General features: G+C 36.5%; 1 protein-coding gene across 9 annotated transcripts in view; it reads right to left on the bottom strand.

The window, feature by feature from the left end:
* Nucleotides 1–22,195, bottom strand: part of LOC124168471 (protein timeless) — a 69,944-nt gene that overhangs the window by 24,183 nt on the left and 23,566 nt on the right. For all 9 annotated transcript variants that reach the window (XM_046546740.1, XM_046546739.1, XM_046546741.1 and 6 more), the window contains 12 exons: nt 20,043–20,215; nt 19,508–19,666; nt 17,729–18,073; nt 15,247–15,376; nt 13,587–13,695; nt 12,449–12,683; nt 10,074–10,275; nt 9,354–9,635; nt 8,537–8,611; nt 4,021–4,096; nt 1,803–1,967; nt 1,225–1,434 (listed from right to left, as the gene is read on the bottom strand). In XM_046546740.1, coding sequence (XP_046402696.1) covers nt 1,225–1,434; nt 1,803–1,967; nt 4,021–4,096; nt 8,537–8,611; nt 9,354–9,635; nt 10,074–10,275; nt 12,449–12,683; nt 13,587–13,695; nt 15,247–15,376; nt 17,729–18,073; nt 19,508–19,666; nt 20,043–20,215 — 2,161 coding nt within the window. The remainder of the gene's footprint in view (nt 1–1,224; nt 1,435–1,802; nt 1,968–4,020; nt 4,097–8,536; nt 8,612–9,353; nt 9,636–10,073; nt 10,276–12,448; nt 12,684–13,586; nt 13,696–15,246; nt 15,377–17,728; nt 18,074–19,507; nt 19,667–20,042; nt 20,216–22,195) is intronic.

The following is a 22,195-nucleotide window of genomic DNA, read 5'->3' as shown; positions in this document are numbered from 1 at the left end:
ATAAATTAATATACATATTAATCAATGTTGAAGGGCTTAATAGGAACTAAAAATGGAATTGAAAGTTAAAGTTAATGTAAAAATCTCTTACTTCAAACTCAAAAAATATCTCTGAAATTTTCTAGTGACTCTGCAGACTAGAAATGTGACTTTGGAATAAAGAGAAGAGGTATTCTAAATAAAAACATCTGTCCTGTACCTCTATGTCAATGCTGATATGAAAATCACCGATTGCCTCATCAAATAAGCAAAAAATTAGTTCATGGTGCAGCCTCTGAATATAACATAAGTGCAAGTCCATGCAACTCAACATGTGTTTTGACTCATTGAATAAAACATGAAAAGTGTACATTATCATCTATATACCTATGCAGGTGTACCAAAAAAATTAAGCAATGTGTATTTACAATCATCATGCAGTTAAATAAAATGTTTTCACTGAAATATATAAATAGGAGAAATTAAATGATTCATTACAAAATTCATACCTGATTGCCCCCTTTAAATAATAGAATGACTTAAGATGCCAACATCGACTATGCAATAGTACCAACAGGTCAGCATTAGTGACAATGCCACACTAGGGCATCACCGAGCATATATTTAGCACCAATGTAAATAATAATTGTAAATCTGTGGTACTTCTCACACCTAGCCACTCTCTTTCTTCATGCAAATATGAAACTGATTGTCACTGTAATTCAGTCATGAAGTAAAACTGACTTTTTTCTAATCACATTTTAATTCCTACATTAACTCACAATACTTAATTGAATAGTTTGTGATGTAAGCTACACTCATTTATTCATTACCAGTACATTTTTATCCGATTATTTCATTTCATTTTTCTTTCGGATGGTGGAATTATGCATAACAGAAATTAGGGACAAAATATTACATAAACAAGAAAAAAGGCTTCAATGAAGTGACAGACAGCTCATAATTTTTGAGACGCTGTTGCATAAGGAGCTTTGTCCTCTTAGCTTTTGCATCCATTTCAGGCCACATCATCAAGGACAGGGTCACAATTTTGCTTGATAAGGCCTATAACTGCCTTGAAAGCTTGGAAGATGAAGCACCTTTCATAATAGCTCCAAAAAATGAGAAGTGAAAGTAACTCACACACCAAAACCCTTCATTACAAGTGGAGGTGTATGATAATACGATGATCATTACAATGAAGTCCATGGAGATTTTGTTATAAATAATTAGCCACAAACTTACCAGACGCCAACTTTCCAAGTTTACGTGCAGCTTCAAGCAGATCTAAAGGAGAGAGAGAATTTGGTATCCTTGGGAATATTCCACCCGTTCCATCCTCCCGAGGTTTCTGTATTCCAAGGCATTTCAGCAATCGTCCAAAAGAGACATTTTCAACCACAGCAGAATGCTCTTCCACCCCCCACGGTATGATTGGAATTGGCTGGCCCATTACTACAGCAAAATTAGAAATAAGATGAGAAGAATATCAATTTTACAAAAAAGAATGTTTTACACTTATTATCAAGTAGCCACAGTGGAACTGTTGGAACCGAAGTACCAAATTCAACCCATCCATAAAATATATCAACTGCATCAATTAATTGAAAATTCTTGAGGGCCATAGTTTTTATTCAAGAAAGTAGCATTCTAACAAAATAATCTTATCTAATTTTCTCTCTGATAAGCAATAGAACTGAAGGGCTGCAGAACCAATAGTAGTTGATTGAGAGGGCTGCATGAGCAAAATGTGACCGAGCCCTATCCATAAGGTTAATCAATGCAGTTAAGGAGCCTCCATTTAGTACGTAAAAGATACCTACATGCATAGTGGTAAGCCACTGGCTCCATCACAGGAAATTGAGAGTGCTGAAAGTGATATCCTTCACTTCTTTGCCTCTTCATATGAAGTTTCACAAAGCAAGCTTCAAGCAGAGAATCTTGCAGCCAGTGAATCACCTTTTCCAAGCCTTCACTAATTAAATCAGCTACATGGATTAAAAAATACTCTTATGAGCACAAAATAATCAACCATTAACAGTAAAATAAATGAGATACCAATTAATAATGATTTAAGAAATTAACCACCCATGGTCACCTGGTAATTGTCTAAAATTTTGAAAAGATGAATAAATTCAAGTATTTTAATGCAAAATAATACTACTTTTATTATTAATCTATGTGCTCTTAAATATGTTAGAAACAGAGCCTGCATTTATGCCTGCCACTTGGAAACTTGTTTTAGTGATAATGGTATGTAGTATGAATCACATTATAATGAGTGGCAGCAGTGTACTGCTAAAAGGCCAATGATAACCCTTTTCCCTACTAAAGACGAAAATATACGTGTGGACCTTTCTCGACCCGGGAGACGAAAGCTGCATATTTTCGCCGGAGGTTTTCTTATGCAAATGAACAAATGCCGAATATATATGTTCCCTAGCTCTCCCCCTTTTATGACGGTCTGGGGTGTAAGACGTCTTTGTTTCGGGACCCAACACTGCAGGCATTAGCTGAGCCCAAATATGCATTTTATATAATTTAAATTGTTTAACAACTGCAATTTAAGAGTAGATAATATCACATCCCAATTTTTATATTTTTTCCATTTACAATTTACATGACACAATTAAGAGAATACATTTCCCATATTCAACTGGTCTGATTTTAAGAGTCTGAGTGTCTCAAACACGTCAATGGGACAATGGCTTCATTCCTTCTCAGTAGGCCCTCTGCGTCTAAGGAATACAGTGCAGCAGTTGTTAAGCAGTAGAAGGTGATTTTAATAGAGCCATCAGAGATACTCTGAGATATTTAGTGGAATAGTCGACGCCAAAACATTTTCTGATGAACTCCAATCTGTGATTGAGAGTGGCTCCTTTCCCCCTCAACTAGTTTTTAATGTTGACGAGACAGAATTGTTTTAGAAGAGAATGCAACCTCATTCATTCATTTTCAAGGAAGAAAAACCTGAGTTAGGTTTCAGGCATTTAAAGACTGTTTCACATTGCTGCTTATGATGCTACTGCTTCGGGGGATTTAAAATTAAAGTCGGTTATGATCTATCATTCACTAACTCCTCCAGCAATGAAATGGTATTCAAAGTAGCATTTGTCTGTCATTAGGATGAGCAACAAAAGGGCCTGGGTGAAACGAGAATTTGTTTTTAGACTGGTTTGGAAAATTCGTCAACTGCCGGCAATGTACATATTATGAACCCCTGAGATAGCATGTATTTTTTTCCTGGATGTTAGGCCACCCTCTTGAAAGGTGGGAATTTGAAAAGCATGTAAAAATTTATTTTAACGAGAAAAAACATCTTTTAACATGTGCCTACTGTTTTTAAAGATATTTTAAACTATAAATGTTTACATAAATAAGGTCTTCTAAGGCTATTAATAGGAATATACATGGTTTATAGGAAATGCGATACCCAACACTTATGCTACCAGGAACGCATCCCTATCTTCCCAAAGTTAAAACGCTCTCATATAATGCAAATTCATATAGCATGAAGACCCCAAGGAACGCATCCCTTGCGCTAAGCGAGGCATGGGTGTATTTAACTTTGCACCCGTGTGCATGACTGCACACAAAGTCACATGTTTCAGGGAGCACTTTGCCATAGTATTTTCAATGAGCTAAAATTTTCATACTTGAAATGCAGATTACTATTAACAGGAATCTACATACACTGAAAATTTCAAGATGACGAGGAAAGTTTTAGATACGTAACTTATCAAACATTGAGATAAAATATGACTAATTTAGAGCCAATCATGAGTCTGTTGAAGTTGCAAAAAAGTAAAATTTGATGCAAAACAGATCTCAAAGCAACACATAGATTTCAGTGAAGTTGGCTAGAATTTTTTCCAAAGCCACAAGTTTCTTGACGGATCAATTATGTTCTATGGGGAGGTTGCCACAGAGATACATGGTCTGCTACTGTTCCCATTCACGTTCACACTTTTCTTTCAGAACAGCAAAAAATAAATTGGTGGCATAAAAATATCCAAAACATTTTAAAAGATGAATCAATACCTGTAATTTTTTCAGCATCATCCTCAGAGGTATTTGAATGGAATGAGCTAATGATGACATCAAGAGATGTTTCACCCTGTAAGAGAAAATTATTTTTGACAGACTAATGGTAATACAATAAAAAAACAACTTATGGATAGAAAGTAAGACAGCACAAATAAAAATGTAAAACAAATGCATATACCTATATAAGAAGTAAATACAAATTTGAGAACATGCGACCAAACACAAAATATGTAACTACAGAATGGAAGATTTGGTTCAGAAATTTTGCAGAACTCTTGGAGGCTGTAAAAACATTTTTTAACTAGAGATGGGTTGAATAGCAGATTTCTCTAACTCAAATTTCGAATTCGAATATTAAATAATTGCTTGAATATTCGAATATGTACCTCGAATACTAAACGATGAATGCGGGAATGTTTGACTAGGTTGCCTATGCAGCAAGAAACCCAAAATTTTGGCGAGTAATTGTGATTTCCTTTAAAGGATTCGAACAGGAATTTAGCTGATTCATGGAATATTTTATTTTAGGTAACAAATTGGGCATATAGTTGATTCAACTAACATCTCTTTCAAATATTCTAAGGGGACACACCACCTCGTGAAAAAATAATTGCACACTGCTACGATGGATTTCTGTCTGATGTATACATTCTTATCTACCAAACGCCATTTCAGCAGCACGCCCATCTGATACTTGGCTTCATCCAACTTCTTATTTTCAAAAGGTAGCTCGCTTAACTCCCACTCCTGTTGTCAAGTGCTAGCGGACAATCCGAGGCGTTTGGCAAAATGCACGCTCTTCTCCACTGGATTTTCTTCTTCTTCAATTATTTTCAGTCCATCTTTGGAAGTTCTTACGAGATAAGCAGATGAATTAGAATTGCTAGCCGGGAGAAACCAAATTTCTTAGCAAATTTATAGCATAACTCATAAATTGTAACTTGATATTGTAATGGTTCAAGCCCCATTACAGTGCATTTCTACTCGGCGCATTTTCTTCCCTACCAGTTTACCCGCTCGTTCCACGACCTTTCCCAAAACCCCACCCCCAAACCATGGCCCGTGGAGGAAGGCGTGGATGAGTAAGTGGGGATGAATGTGTTTTCGCCGATTTTTGTATGGTTGTGTGTGAGTGTGTGTGTGTGGGAGGAGGGGAGCTCGGGTTTTCCCTGAGTGAGTGGCGTATTACTCCTCCCTCTCTTCATTGTGCATTACCCCCTACCCCAAGTTGAGGTATGATAAAAGGTGGTGCGCGTAAGCGAACCGAGGGAATTCCTAAGTGACTGTCGGGCGGAGCCTATGCCCAAAATCAGTGCGACGCACGGCAGGAGGAGACAAGGGGCCCAAGTATTTTCAGAAAGATTGATCTGGAAGAAGAATCCCCCCCCCGTCCGAAGGAGCAAAGGACCAGCTGAAGAGGACGCATTATCTCCGTTCCGGATGCAGCTTCCTCCAACAAGGGAGAAAGGAGTGCAGTAAATGGAACGAGAGAGTGTTGGATCCAACCTGGTCCAGACTCGGACTACGATAAAGTAAGATTGCAGCTATCCCCCCCCCAAAGCCCCCTTGTGTCTCCTGCCAAGCCAAGTTAAGACAAACAGTCACAGAACGCACCCGTTACATTAGTGAAAGTAAATCAGTCACCAAGTACAATTAACGTTCGCACCCCAAATTTACATTCGACGGGATGGACTATCATTTACCTCCCCAGTCAAGAAATCATTGAATTTGTATCATATTTACATGTTCACCACCGAACTTTACTTTGTTATCATCATTTTCTATATTGATTTTCATCTGGAAACCAAGTTATATTGTTTTTTATTTTTATTTATCATCGATGTTTCATAAGTGGCTTTCACCAATTCATATTTCATTAGCGTATAAGAGGGTTCCTTTTGTTTTTTTTGTCATATGCAACCTTACTTGTGTGAATTATATTTTGTTTAATTGAAAGTGTTTGAGAGAGTGTTTTTGTTCTGATTCCTCCACGGGTCACCCCATTGAAAATATCCTTCGTCCTTCCTTTCGCCCCGTCTGATTTCCTTCCCGTAAATGCGTGTTGGACGAGTGCATCAGCGCCCGAACGTCACCCATCAGTTTGAATCGGGAACCCCCCACCCGCAATCATCTTCACAGAAGGGGAATATTTTTTTTATTTTATGTGAATTACGAGAAGTGAGTGGCATAGTTTTGTCCCGTAGGTCCCATGCGGGAGGGATCTTCGCGGATTTGTATTTTTTTTTATTTTTGTGCGACGTCTCCCCCCGGTTCTATTGTGGTATCCGGGCGAGTCGGGGGTGGGATGCCACAATATATGTTTTCGGAAAAAAATACCGCATCAACTTTCGAGAAGCTCAGCTCTGAGGATATCGAGTTTCGCCAGAATGCTAAGTCTCCGTCATATTTTGACATTTATTTCCTTGCGTAAAATGCTTAAATAAAGTCAGAAACACGTCGCGTTTGGTCTTATTCTTTTTTAAATTACGCGCACATTACTAATATTTCAATCCAATAAAGGTGTAATATCAATTGCCGAAAGTCATTTTTGACACCTTTTGGGCTAACAGATCACTCATGCAGCAGTTGACCTCCAGAAATGGGGAACTTCGAAGCGGGTTGGCAGAAAAAGGTCAGCGGGGGAGAAAGAGGGATGGGTGAAACACGATTCTATTATTCTCCAGTAACTTGATATTTTCTTTTGAAGCTTTTGATTTGTGGTCTTCGTAATACCAACCCTGCACAAGCTGGGGCCTTTCGTTTGATTTCGGAGAGGAGGAAAGCATCGGAGGAGGAGCAGAGGGCTGATGGATGGAGAGGGTAGTGGATTTTGGGAATTATGCTACATAGTTACTATCCCACGGCACTGAGGTTCTAGTGGGGGAAACCAAGGATTTTTGGATTTTTTCACCCGATCATTTTCGAACGATCACACGACGAACTCTTTTCACTGCTCTAATCCATGAATTTGAAGTAGCTTGTCAACTCGCCTAAAACGGCACTGCATGCAGTAAACGACTAGAGTTCTCTATATTTTTCCAAGTCAACTACCAACGATATTCGTGCAACAGTGTATGGCGCGATATGCAAAGTATTCGAGGTATTCAAGATGGTACCTTTAGCATAATTATTCGAGATCTCAAATATCGAATACTTTCTGGTATTCGAGATATTCGAGTATTCGCAGATTCTATTCGCACATCTCTATTTTTAACACATTCAATGCGGGCCCGATTTTCATGAACATCATCAGAATTGGCCGATAAAATAAGAAAGAATAATAGAGAGTGGTTTTCGCGCCATAACTTCCGTTCAAATACTGCTATTTTCAAACGGCGCACACGGGTCGAAAGAGGGAAGCTTGCTGAAGGCCATGGACATAATCAGAAGACTCAGAAGTGGATATTAGTCACGTAAGGAGGCGGAAAAAGGCCCCCCATCCGACCGGCAGAGCTCAGTATCTTGGCTTGGAAGGGACCACGTCAATTGACGTGCTCCGCACTGAATACGTTAAGAGGATACTTTTCCAACTAACTTTGAACCTTTTTTAAAGGAGATAGATTTAAACTCTTGGGAGGCATAAAAATGGAGAAAGAATAGAACAGAAGGAGGGGGAGAAAAGAAATATCCCTGGACCAGGAATCGGACCACGGACCTTTGGCTTTCCGGGCCACTGTGCAGACCACTATGCTATCCAGGTTCCTGATCTCCCATGGCAATTTTACTGAGGCTCATGGTACCAGATGTTTGTTTTAATAATCCAAGTGGTCCGTTTTTCCACACAGAATAGTTTGCATTTAGTGAATAAAAAATTTTTGTTTAAAAATCGATTTTTCAAGCAATCGATCTTTAATCGCAATGAAAAGCTCAATTTTTCAACAATAATCCAACTTTGAACCAAAAGACTGATTAAACAAAAAAAATCAACATTTAAAAAAAAACTGTTTGAACAAAAAAAATACACATTGGAGATGTAGAAAAAATCTTTAAAAATATACTTGGAATACATGAATGAATTATCTGCACAGACAATTACAAATGTACGCATATTTAAGTTGTGGGTCACTGTTTGGATGATTTAAACAACCCTAGTCAGCAGGCCTTTAAATAGATTATTATGCCTATAAATAGGTATTGGGGGCGAGAAGTGGAGGCCATGCAACACCAGCTGATGGCTCCTGCCTAAAAAGAGAATTTGTTTTTTAACAGAAGAAGTGAAGTTCCATACGTTAAGTAAATGATTATTAAGTCCCTTCTCCATAGTAGTACATGGAATGCACTCAAAGAAAGAAGTCTTTCTGTATACCACCTGCAGTGCCCCACAATTACATAATAAGTGTCATTCATAGCAGTGTAACACAAAAAGTGTCATCGATTATCAAGATAAAAAAGTAAATAAGGCCATTTTACATCAAGCAGGACTTCAAGCTCGATAAAATGATCATTATTGCAATCATGATTCAACCAACCACATGCAATAAATAATAAAAATATTGAACAAGGTACTTACTGGAAGCTCTTTGTTTTTCAGGGCAGCAAACTGTTCCAGGGTGATAACTTCTTGAGAGAGGAGAGCTTTCAAGACCTGTAAATTAGAAATCAATCATATAACCAATGATAACATTCTTCTCCTAAATAATTAGTCCATGTATTTGACTAATTATTAATAAATAAAATCTTTTATTCATTTAATCTCCATTATGCAAACATGAATAATTTTAGATTCCACACGTAATAAATTTTAATTTTTTTTAAATATTGAGGAATAAACAGTATGCAATACAAAACATTGAACTGTATAGTAAAAAAATTAAATACTGTACATTAGGATATCAAATGTAAAAATTATAACACTACCAAAAGCAATAATTTTAATCTAGACAGGGTCTGCCAGAACCTCAGGCTTACTTAGATGTAGCATTCTCCCTTGAGGAAACAAACAACCACAGAGCCTGGCTGGCACATGACAACACAAACTACAGCATATCTAGCAAAGGTCTACCAGTGTCAAAATCACAGCTTGCAGTGGTTGCTAAGCCTACCAATGGTACAGCTTGGTCACCGCCCACATGACATCAGAGCCCTCCAAATAAAGAGGGTGGGAGAGTCAGTGAAATTTGTAGGCCACCTGTGACACAATATCACTATACTTTTTTGCCTAAGAATAGGCCAGATGAACGAGCCAGAAAAGTGAGCATTTTTTTACAGAGAGAAAAGCCACCCAGCTCTAAATTAAATGAGTAAAAGTAAGTCAGTACAATCTCTGCCGAGGCATGCAAACTATAAAAACAAACAGTAGGTGGTAATAGTGGAATATCATGTCTTACCTCTTTAGAATTCTTTTTAACTCCAAGTTTTTGATGGTATAGCTTCACTATACTATCTAAGACTTTCTTCTGCTCACAACTGACGGAATAAAACCATCGCAAATCTCGCAACTCCTCTGGAGACCAACTGCACCCACTCTCTTCAAGATTTTGCTCCCCAGTACTCGAAGCTGGTCCACCTTGTGACAGACTCTTTTTGAAGAGTAAACTTTTCCCTTTCATTCCATGCTGGGGATTACTGATGAATTTGTATATTATGTACTCAATCAAGTCAGACCAATCCTAGAAAATTTAAAAAAAATAGAAGGGTTTGTGCACATTGCATATCCTCACAAAGAAAATAATATTTCCATCAGAAAATCACCATGGTTTTCCAAAAGTAGACAATTACCGCTTTATTAAACATACCTATAAGAGGCACTGCATTTTGAGGTTAGATTTTATGAAAAATTCTTGAATCAGACAGTAGTCTGAGCTTATCACAAGAGATACAACATATCTGCAAAGGGAACGTTGTTGGCCTAACCGTTACCACAGAGCAGATTGAATTCATAAACTATATTATTATGTTATAATAATATAGTCTATGAATAAATATAATATTATTTTCAAAAGAATTATTCTCTTAAACCTCTGACCTTAGGTTGAGAGAAGGAATGTTTCAATAAAAAAATCTCATACAGGTAGTTTTTTATAAATAATTCAATACTTAATACTCACATCACAAATATCAAAATCTGTTTCCCACATGGCTGAGAATGACCACAGAAGTGCAGGCTGGAACAAGGCCTCCGCTCGTTTAACATCTTCCCCACCAATATGATGCAGCATTGTGAAGATGCAGTCATTCACAAACTCTCCATTTTCCTGAAAGGCTTCCAATAAACGTCCATACTGCTGCACAATACTCCCATTGGCAAAACTTGGAAAAGAAAACAGAAAAATATGTAAAATCATTAGGATGATGCAAAAAAATAGTTCATTGAAACAAGATTACAGAGAGCAGAAAAAGGCAAAAAAAAAAACATTCACTTCTCCTTTACGCTAAATAAAATAGGAAACTAGATGAGAGTGCTGACAAAGCTGAGTGGTATAAACTACATTATCACAACAGGGCACGAGCCACCCAATAGAGCAATAAGTCTATTTGCTGACAGCAGCTATCTCCTTCATATCCACTCACTACACACAAGTTCAGAGGACAAACACAATGTTCCTCTATGAACAGCTCATGCAAAATTAAATGCTTCTTTGCCTCATTTGCATTATTTGTCTCAATGAATGCATTACCATTCATTGCGTACACCTGGATATCTTCTTATACACACCACTTCACAATGTTTTCTCATCTCCCATTTTTTTGTGCAAAATTTCATTTCTCATTCGTTAATCCATTTTATCTCTTTAATGCACCTCCATAACTAAGTTTCAAATACATCTACGTATTTCCACTTCATCTAGCTCATCAAAGGTCAACAATATCTCAGAAAAAAATATTCCTTTAAGTTTGAGGTGGCATAGAGAAAGAATCTAAATACATATGTGCCCCCATACCCAGAATGAGTGAGATATATACATATACCTCTGAGTGGTTCTAGGGTAAGCTCTAGCCTCACCTAGGGTAGGGTACTATACCCTCACCTATCCTATCCAACCTTCTGATTGAATCACTAATGAGGTGACAGATAAAAAGAACAAACATACATCTCTATAATTACCAAATCATCGGAAGTAAAAAAAAGGTGCAAAATTTCAAAACTCTGAAAATGGACTATGCAATGATGGGGTTAAATACACATCTGAATAAACAAATAGTTTACCAGAGGCAAAAAAAATTAAGAATAAATGGCAGGATAACATAACATCTGGCAATGACAAAATTTATTTAACTACATAAATAGCCACCACAGCAGGTATGTAAATTAAAGAAATCCAAGAAGAAATGGCTAAATACAATTAGAGTGCTGATAGATGAAGGGCATAGGGGCAAGTGCAAAGCATGATTGTGGTGCTTATACTTTAAAGAAAAGACAAACAGAAATAATGTGCAAATCGCTAGCAGGAAGATCAAGATTTCACTTATTCACAGTAATACAACTTCAAAACCTGGTACAGTGATTCAGATGACCTAAATACACCAAAGGATGAAGTTCGCCATGAAAAAATATTTGACTTAACCGGGATTCGAACCCGGATCTCCCAATTGCCAGTCAGGCGTGTTAACCAGTTCCAGCACCAAGCCATTTTCTCAAAGCGAACTTCGGGATGGGTTTTACCGAACAAGTTGTTGACGTCACAAGTCCACACTGCAGCACATGTGCCGAGGGTCGTGCTTATTAAGCCGGATTCGAATCCTGGCTAAGTCAAACATTTTTTCATGGCGAACTTCATCCGTTGGTGTATTTAACTTTGCACCCGTGTGCGTGACTGCATACAAAGTCATATGTTCCTGCAGTGCCAGATGACCTAAACTTAGATACAGAATTGAATCTTCCTCATCCCAAAAACAAGACCTGTCAAGCCTCCATTTCATTTTAAGGTTGGGCCATCAACTTAGGTAGCCTGATAAACTAACCTCCATTTGACATTTCTATCTAACTGGAGTAAACATTTCACAACATATCATTTGATGAGGATAAGCAAAATGTTGTTAAAAATTCCCTTTCCGCTTGGTCTACAGTCCAAGGTAGATTTCACCACACATATATGTATTTGTAATAAATGCAGTAATGCAATAATAGTGACTGACAATATCATTATTTCCTATTTTATAAATAAATTTGAATGCCTCCAACAGCAACAACGACCTCCATGACTTCAGCCAGACTACAATCTGACTAGCCAGCTGAAGACATTATAGTTTCCAGAATGTTAATTTAAATTAGGATCACATTGTTTTCCAAGGATTGACTAATGCATTAATCAACAGTTGGAATATTCTTCTTTTCAATATAAAAGTTCTCCCCAACCATACATTTACTATACACAACAGCATCATTTTCCTTTTCACACGTTAATTTGAAGCAATGTCCCACAGTTTGAATTAGTTTTGAAAGTCAATAAAATGGAACACCAGATAAGAAAATCAGACATACTGAGTAATATGTTCTGCCATCTCCAATTCTTCAATCAAAGAGTTTCGTCTACTTCCACGCATTTCCTCTTTCTCTTCCTCTGGTTGACCAAATTCACCACCCTCCAAAAACAGCAACAGTAGGTGGTTGGTCACGACAATATCTTGTAAATACTGTCTACTCATGATTGAAAGGTCACAATGCTGAAGCAGAAGGACAAAGAGACAGCGGAGGTCACGGGTGGATGCCATTTGCTCTGTAAAAATGCAAAACCAAACTGAATACACACTACAAGATTAAAAAATAAATCAGCACTTCATGAATTACTTAATGCATGTTTTACTGGCTAAACTTAATTTTTAGAATAAAAAAGCAACCAAAGATTCCAGGTATCATTATAGCCCAAGGAATGAAAAATAACAAAGGAATGAAGAGGTCATCTAAAACAAAAATGATAAGCAGGAAGCTTTACAAAATGAATGACAATTAGGCTTAAAAGCATTTTACCAATTCGACAATAACAATGGTGCATAGATAAACACATACAGCGACACAAAAATGGTAAAAAAAGGACAACAGGACAAACAAGTTTACTATATAGCAGGGGAATATCTAAGGGAAATTGCAATAGAATTACCATAATGATGGCAAAGAAAGACGGATAAAAATTAACCACACCATAGCACACTAGTCTTCATGAGAAATCGATGATAGAATGGAGAGCCCTAACCACATCATTATACCAATTTAATTCTTAAGGCAATGCATTGTCCACATGGTTTCATACAATATTCCTCATCATTAGTTATTACGTCATTAAAAGTTAAGTCGATACCACTTTCTGATGTCTCCCAGTATAATGTGAAGCATTCTTTAAGAAGTGACAAAATAATTAACAAAATCTATGGCTATTTTGAAATTCTTCAACCATATAGACTATCTTTCTTTGCACATATTTGGATACCTTTAGTCGTCATCAAACATGAGGAAGCTTTGTCATAAAATATCCACATAAAAGGTGTTTAGTTACTATTATCACGAGTACAAGCATTCTTTAAATTTTACAAAATGCCTGTGGCTTATTTATGCATTTTTCCCACAGTCAGGTACTTTAACCAATCACATAAATGCTGCATGTAATTTAATTTGAATGACTTACTCTGAAGCATTTGGAGATGAGCCTTATCACTCTCTTTTCCTGGGGTAGTCATAGCCATTTTTCCATAAGTCTCAACAGCTTGAACAAATTCCCTAATAGCTGTCACCACCTGCAAGGCAAAAACTTTGTCAGACAAACCCTATGTTGCCAAAAATGATATTTTTTATAATTTCACACAGTCCTTAAACACAAAAGTACCAAAATTGACCATTTGTTGTACTAGGGTCCACTGCTACTGATTGAAGGGATCAGTGTTCAAATCTCAGGTGAAGCCAGGACACTCCTGGACAAAGATTTTAAAAACCCAGGGTGGCCCAGAGAAAGAATGTTGTCTCCCTACCCTGAACGTGAGCATTTCACATGTGGGCTTAGGGTGAGACATATTTTTTTCTGAATTTTGTTTTCAACCACTTAAAATATTCTATGGGGAGTAGAATCAAAATGATTAAAAAATCAGGTTGATTGTTTAACAATTACAGGTTGCTCAAGTGGACTAAATGCAATGATAATAATAATTATTTTTTTCAGGGCGACAAGAGAGCTTATTTCCTTGAATTGAAACATTAAGTTAATTTCTTGTGGGTTCATAACTCATGTTTTTACGACCAAGCAACTATTTTCCAGATATATTATAGAGCGGAATTTGACCACACACTACACCCTGAACACCAAACTAGGTGCTTGAGGGGTGCAGTCAGGGTGCTGCACCCCTAATTACATTACATTCTCCTAGCATCTTTCTTGATAAAGTCAAAGAAACAATTTTACATGGACAACACTGGCAGAATGTCATATCTTCACTCAAACCTACAGACTAAAAATCTCTAATTTATTCCGGTTTTATATGCTTTTATAAATTCTAAATTAAATGCTCAAAGTTATGAGCTATTAACTGGTAAATTACTATAGGATAGTATAGGATAGTAGCTTTACGACCAAGCAACTATTTTCCAGATATATTATAGAGCGGAATTTGACCACACACTACACCCTGAACACCAAACCAGGTGCTTGAGGGGTGCATATATAACTAGTACTCACAACCTTTCTCTGTTCAGCAAAGGGCCTGCATATATGGGATGCAAATTGTTTAACAATTTACCAGATGGAATAAAAAATGTGCAAAGACTAGAATGTTTTAAACATAAATTAAAAGAATATTTACTTGACAATTGTTTTTACAATGTAAAAGAATACTTGTATAAAGAAATGTAATATTGCTGTATTTTGTTTAAATTTCTTTATATATGTACTGTCACTTTATTGACGGGGCCTATATATGTCACTACATATCAACGGGACCAATAAAATATTTATTTATTTATTTATTTATTAGCTTTTCCTTTTACTCCAAGAAATGATACTGTCTTATCAACTTGAACACATTAATTGCTATCAAATTTAGTGCTGTTGAGCAACCTCTAAAAATTAACTAATCAACCTGAATTTCTTATCATATATGCAGTTGTAACTCCCCCTAAAATATTTTAAGTTGAAATAAAAAATAAGAGAAATTTTTTAAAATAAGCCACACCCTACAGTGGCTTAGTCTAGGGTGAGCTCTATCAAACCAACCTTGGGTCAACTCACTGCATGAGTGACTCAGACAAACATTTAATTGAGTGAAAAATGTTGAGTACTGGAGAGAGGAATATCTTACCAGATGCATCCGTCGAAGACAAGTTTTGACATCTGATTCCCTGCTGTGATTAAGAGCCAGTTGCACTTCCTCGCATAAACCAACTCCTTCATATATCAGATATGAAAGAATGTCATACGAAAGCACCATTCTATAAAAAAAGCAGTTGTCATCAACACCTAATCACCCACCAATTATAGACAGAATTGCTGCCTTCACAGACCAAATTGAACTAAACTTCAGAAAAAACACTGCTACTAAGCCACAGCTACTAAGCCTGTTTTGGCAATAAACAGTGACAAATATAACATTCAAGGTTATATTGATGAAGTTTAAAGATGACCTAAAGAATTTTTTGCTTTTACGATAAGTGAGAATGATCAACAAATATTGAGAGTATGCAATCCGCGTGCCACCCAAATTGCCTGACTGGGGTGGATTCTCTGTGCGATATCCCAGGAACCAAAGGGCAGAAATGAAAGATATTTGAGGTGATACGTTTAACCAGTCATTGTAGAAATAAGAAAAGTGATAGAATAATCCCAGAAAGACATCTTCAGTTAAGTCTGAAAAACACTCAAAAATACCAAAATTTCAAAACTTTAAGTGCAATGCGGCATGTTTTCCCGTATGTGATTGCAAAAATAATTTTCATGATTTATTTTCTCCCCAAATGGAACAAAACTGGGGGGCATCCCAAAAGAAATTCGAAAGGTTTAAAAATAAGGACCACCCTAGTGGTAGATAGTCACAGAAGATTAGAATGAGATAAGGAGAACAAATGAGGGTAGAAAAAAAGAAGTTGTAGGAAAAAGATACATACTCAAGGAACTGATATATAGACTATCTTATGAATGATTTAGGCAATGATGGATAATCTGATCTCTTCTGTAAATCATATATTTTCACAGATATTTCGAAGCTATAAGTTTGCATTTGTTGATCCTGCATATAGGCAATTTGTAACACACAGAAAGTTGCATGGATACATACATACAGGCTAAGTAAGTTATTATTATTGTAGGTATTCTACCCCTCTCAAATATTTCATACCACTTTCTTATTAAAACCAGATCTTAAATTGGTCAGGTCAGATCTAAAACAGGTATATAACTGAAGTTCCCAATCAGGAGCATATGTGGAACATAAGGCCCTGATCTGGAACTCGTGGGCACAAGAACAAACTGGTATTGTGACTGGACACTGGACTGTGAACTCATATGAGTATCTATGTACAAGCAATAGAAAACTCATATAAACATCAATTTCCAAATGAGTTTTCAATTGTTTGTGTGGAAATGATGTTCCATATTGTCCAAGTTCAGACCTGAAATTTCTTTTTTATAGGAACCAGTAAAGGTAGGTTTGCATGGAACATTTAACAAATTACCCAACATACTACCCTTCTCAAAGCGATTACCCTTTAAAAGGTCAGAAAGTATTTAGTAAGAATTCAGCATGAATGCAAAAAAAAGAAAAAGTTGGTAAAGTAACAAAAATTGAGAGCAGACCTCAAAATCATTGGATAAAATATACAAAATGATCATTATTAACTAATAGATGATTAGAGCATTAGAAAAAATGCACTTACAGCAAGCAAAGAATTCTGTAAGCCTTTTTAATTGCATGAAAAAAAGACTAGGAAAGTATTAAAACTATTGGAATCAGGTCATGATCAGATCAGATCATATCATATCATTGGAAGAACATGCAAAATAAATGGAAAAATAATTAACCCTTTTACTGCCAGCCCATTTTGGGTGGGATGTACGAAGACTGCCAAGGCTATTTTCTGGAATTTGCAACATTTCAGATTTTAAAATTTTTCAGCTACTTTTTAATTTTATTAAATACCTCTAGATTTTTTCCCAATACTTAAGATATATTTGTATCTTATAACCATAGACAGAGTACGGGGGTTTACTTTTATTACAGCCGTTAATAAGGCCACAATCATGAAAAAAAAAAGTCAAATAAGTCGAGCCGCTAAATCGGCCCCTGGCAGTTTTTGCTCAACCAGTGAGGGCCGATATTTCGAACCTATGGCAGTAAAAGGGTTAGTTAAAAATCATAAAAACAAACACTAAAATGCACGTTGCTACTGAATTTGTCAACTGTTTCCACCACATGATAATGTTAAGGAACATAGTTAACGTGTTGTGTGAACTATGGCCACTAGGGGCACTAGAAAGCCCGAAACAGAGGGGAAACTGCAGGAAGCTAAGTGTATGCAAGAATACATGTGAGAATTTCAATATTAACTATTACTGCATTTCATCAGTCAAATTTTAGTGATAATTTATGTTAGATAAAAAAAATACCTGTGGTAGAGTTAAAATTTTTGTTAACTGCACACCCCAATAAAGAATAGATAAATTAGCCATATGAAAAATGTTCTAATAAGTTATTTAAGGAAACACTGCACCACAGATGTAGTGTACCCACTGCAAAAATATCACATACTGTAGAAAAGTTATACAGTAATTTAAAAAGCAATAATTACCTCACATTGTCAAATTCTAAACCCAACTGCCATGAAAATCGTAAGAAAAAAGTGATGAGCCAGAAAAAATGAGATGTGTCAATTGGTGGGGGAGGAAGTTCTTCATTTCTGGGATGAGGTATTGTTGAGGATGAGGTCTTCGCAGAGTTGAAGAAAAGTACTGCTGGAGGGTCAATACTCTGGATGCCAGGAGCTTTGTGAGAACAGGAAGAAAGGAGTTTCATGTGAAGTCCTGACACCAGAAGGCCATATCCGTGACTCATGAAATCTAGGGTGAATTCCTTAAGAAGGTTGGATATGTCTTCATCAGAGGGTGTATGGTGCACCATGGCCTTTAAGTTGGTTCTGCAAAATAAGAGAATAAAACAAACAGTAATGCTAATTCTATACTTTTGAATTACAACTTAAATAGATAATTTGAAAATAAATACAGTGAGTCCTCATTCTACGTCACCCCTCTTAACGTCATTTCGCGATAACGTCACGAAAATTATGAGACCGTCATTCGTTTATCGCACCTTCGCTTCGCGAAGTCTTTTAAATCTTTTCGTCAAGTCTTTTAAATTTCGCGCAAAAAAAAGGCGAAGCGGCGGGCGTTGCAGGTTGTTCGTTTTGTGGGCGGTAATACAGTCAGTCTAAGCAAAGTGTAAAACGGTGTGTTTATTCTTAATTGCGATTACGGTTTTAGCAAAAATTTTTGCAAAATGAATTCTTACGCAGGTGCACAAGGTTTTACTTGACATAATGGTTTTCAGGAACCTTAAAAGTGATTTCAAGGCATTTTTCCAGGTAGAACTCGGAGTTTTTGTCGTCACTTTTTTGCCGAGTTCACAATAATTTTGGTTCCTGTAACTGCGACGATGTTTCAGCGATGATGATGCCCAGGCAACGCTCGCCCGGGCGACCACCATAGCGAAGCCGAAAAGCAAATGCTGGAAGATACAAAAATGGAGAAGGATTTACGTCACTGCTGCTCCTGTCATCGATGAAGACAGGAACTCGTATTTATGCGATAGTTTGGCATTCCCACCGTAAAAAATGCCCCACATATGATACGCTTACATTTTTTTCGCGTAGGAATTGTGAGGTCTAGGAGCCAATATTCACTTTTAACATTGTTTCTTATGGGATATTATGCTTCGATTAACGTCATTTCGTTTATAGTCACATTTTTCAGGAACGGTAAGTGACGTTAAACGAGGACACACTGTAGGTATTTAATGCACAGCAAAAATGACAAAAAAGAAGTAAAATTTTCAAATTTAGATACAAGCAAATATCAAACAGGGTCTAGAAGTGCAATCATAGTATTATGCAAAAGTAGTACAAAACAGCTCTTTTACTTAATTCAAATATGTAGCACAGGAACAAATGAAAGGGGAAATTAAGGATGACGATGGGAATCTTTCACCTCCAGATAGAGAAAGCATTCTACATAGCATGTGATCTCCAAGCCATGAGAAATCTCATCATACCCAGCACCCACTATTTAGGAATTTACTATTATGCATAGCATAACAATATTGTTGTTTTGAAAAGTATTACCAATATTGAGTATCAGTAATGTAGAAAACATTGAGGGTATCAAACCCTTAACGACTAGTTTTCACGCTATGTCAAATTTTCCACTTAAAATGTACTTTTGAAAAAATATAAGAACATATTAATAAGTGAAATACACACTTTCATCATTTAAACAGATGCAAAATTTCATTGGGTATGTTTTCCAAAAAAGGTACAGATATATTTAAAAGTTTCAACTTTGAAAGTTATACTAACGAGTGTATTCTTGCTCGCTTCACCAGTCTTTTCCTTCTCAATTCAGCCCCACACCTCTGGGATTTCAGCTGCTGCACAGGTTTTGTAGAGCTACCCAGGGTATTTGATTCAGCTTTCCTATCCTGGACACCACTATGATGCTTCTGCTGACCAGGTTTCCTGTTTTGTCAAATTAAATTTCACAAAATATTTTCTAGAGGTTCCAAATTCTGTTTTTAAATATTTACAGAAGTTTACTCTCTGCCCAAAGTCTTCCATTGCAAAGTACAAGACCTCCGATTGTGGGAACACCATATTACCCTCTTATGAAGATTAGATTCCATTTTTGCACACAAAATTGATGCATTAAGGTGGAACTATTACTACTTACTATGTGGAATTATTACATGTACATACATGTTGCTCAAAAGGCACTTTTCATGAGACGTTTTATTTTCAGTCAAATATGAAAGTCTGGTGAAAACAACACAGTTAATTGAACTAGAATGCTTGCAGTATTTTTAGATGGAGAATATTTCAGTAGATTGAGGATTACCTTTTAGCAATTGGTCCTTCATCCTCATTGCTTGAAGTAGACATAGACTCATGTTGATTTTCTACTTGAGTGGAGTAACCACAGTCTGACTGCTCTGAGACAGCAAAACTTTTTCCTGTAGGAGAGGTGGCGACTGAACTTGAACGGCCTACATCCTTCTTCTCGCCTTTGTGCTGCAAGAGATGAGCATGATGGTGATAAGAATATAAGTATACATTTGATCAGGAATAACAAATGTAGCATGCTTAAAATTACTGAAAGTACATTATTTAGCAACCATGCATTAATGCAGAACTGGAAATGCTTGAACAAATCACGGATGCACATCAAGCATGAACCTGCGGGTGAATCATGATCACATATTTAATGGAAAATGTGAAGAAATTTCAAGTAAAAAGCGATGCCTAAGGATTACATTTGTTCATCTGTATGCCTACAGAGAATCTTGGAAGAAAGTACAAGGCTAGGCACAAAAAATGCACATTTTTAGGATTCCAAACTTCTTCAAACTTAGGTTAATGTCTCCAGTTTTCTTAATAAATCTGATTTAAGGGTTTACTTCACACGATAGATAGTTTAGTTATGAAAATAGAACTGGAATCAGCACAAAAAATTCAAATTCAATTTGATCCTACACACAATTTTTTTGCGTGATGCTGATTACATTGAATAATAAACATTTGGGGATTTACACAATGAAAATAAACTCTACCATACTGTTTTGGGATGTTTCAGAAATACCTCAACATCACTGTATTTACTACCCTAAAATCTGTCTCAATAGGCTCGTGGTAGAAGAAGTTGGGGTGCTCTGTTTTATGGCCTATTTTTTACGAAATACCATAATTATCCATGATAGAAACTAATTCTTGAACCCACTCATTCAGCAAAGTATATCTCTATCAGTATCTTATTGAAACACTGAACCAGAGGTGGGTACCATCAAACTACAGACACCAATAAGCAGCCTACACCACGGTGCCTCACTGATTTGGATGAAAATAAGATACATATCTCCCAGATTAAACTCGGCACTAGAATAAATACTCTCTACCCCTATGAAAAAATTGTATAAACCTGTTTCAAATTTTTATACAATCAATTACATTGCCATGGCAATGTATATGATTGTATGAAATTTTGAAATAGGTTTATACAATTTTTTCATAGGGGTACTGATTCTTAGTTTTGCACTTTCTAATCTTTGAAACTGAACCTTTACTCGCTATTGACCAATTTTCTCCATAGAGACCATCGGCGAGAGCAGCACGCCATGAAAATTATGCCCAAATGCCTGAATTTTTACTGTTGTGCCCATGTCTACCCTGAACTCATTTGATTGATGGTGATAGGTAACAAGATTCAAGAGCCAGACAGAAAAGGAGAGCCTATCATATCGATTCCCGAGTCTGATAATAGAATTCAATACCATTGTTCGACCGTACCACACCTTTTACACGGAAAGATTATAAGCACTTGGTATTTCCTTCAATTTTCAGTACCTACTGTTATATGTATCACTTCAAATGGCCTATAATCAACATAGTGGATGTATCAAAAATAGTAATGGGTCATCTTCTTAGTGGTAGGCATTAATGGTGAAACTCCAAGTTGGTTGGAATGAAAATGCACACCTTTGTGACATTTCCCAGATTAATTAAAATTTTCCCAGGTTTCAACTGTTCCACAGTTATTCTTAAGGTTACCTTGGTCATTTATTAAAAATCTATGAAATTTCACACATCTGATAATTTTCATTTCATCAACCAAGGAATTACCTCAACTCACAGACCTTTTTAATTGTAGGCCTAAAATTGGAATCAAGTATTTTTAATAGCATCAGCACTAGAGAAGGAAATTCACCGCAGGAAATTAATTTGACTTGGCCTCCATTAAGGTATGCTATCATTAACTATTACCGCTGCATTATATTAATACTAGAAATCTGGAGATCAAAGTTCAAATCCTAGTCAAGTCTAATGAACTTTCCAAAGAAAAATTTCGTTGGTGCCTAAACCATTGCACCACTGAATTCAAAACTGCTATTACAAATTCACACATTAATGCAAAACTTCAAAAGGTGAAAAATCCATTCCAATTCCACTAATATTTGAAGCTACACATTTACACATACTGTGGCACCCTGCGATTAG

The sequence above is a fragment of the Ischnura elegans genome, chromosome 11 (assembly GCF_921293095.1).
Source record: "Ischnura elegans chromosome 11, ioIscEleg1.1, whole genome shotgun sequence".
NCBI classification, from domain to species: domain Eukaryota; kingdom Metazoa; phylum Arthropoda; class Insecta; order Odonata; family Coenagrionidae; genus Ischnura; species Ischnura elegans.
The sequence above is the reverse complement of the archived record's forward strand: the minus strand, read 5'-3'. Positions and strand labels throughout refer to the sequence as shown.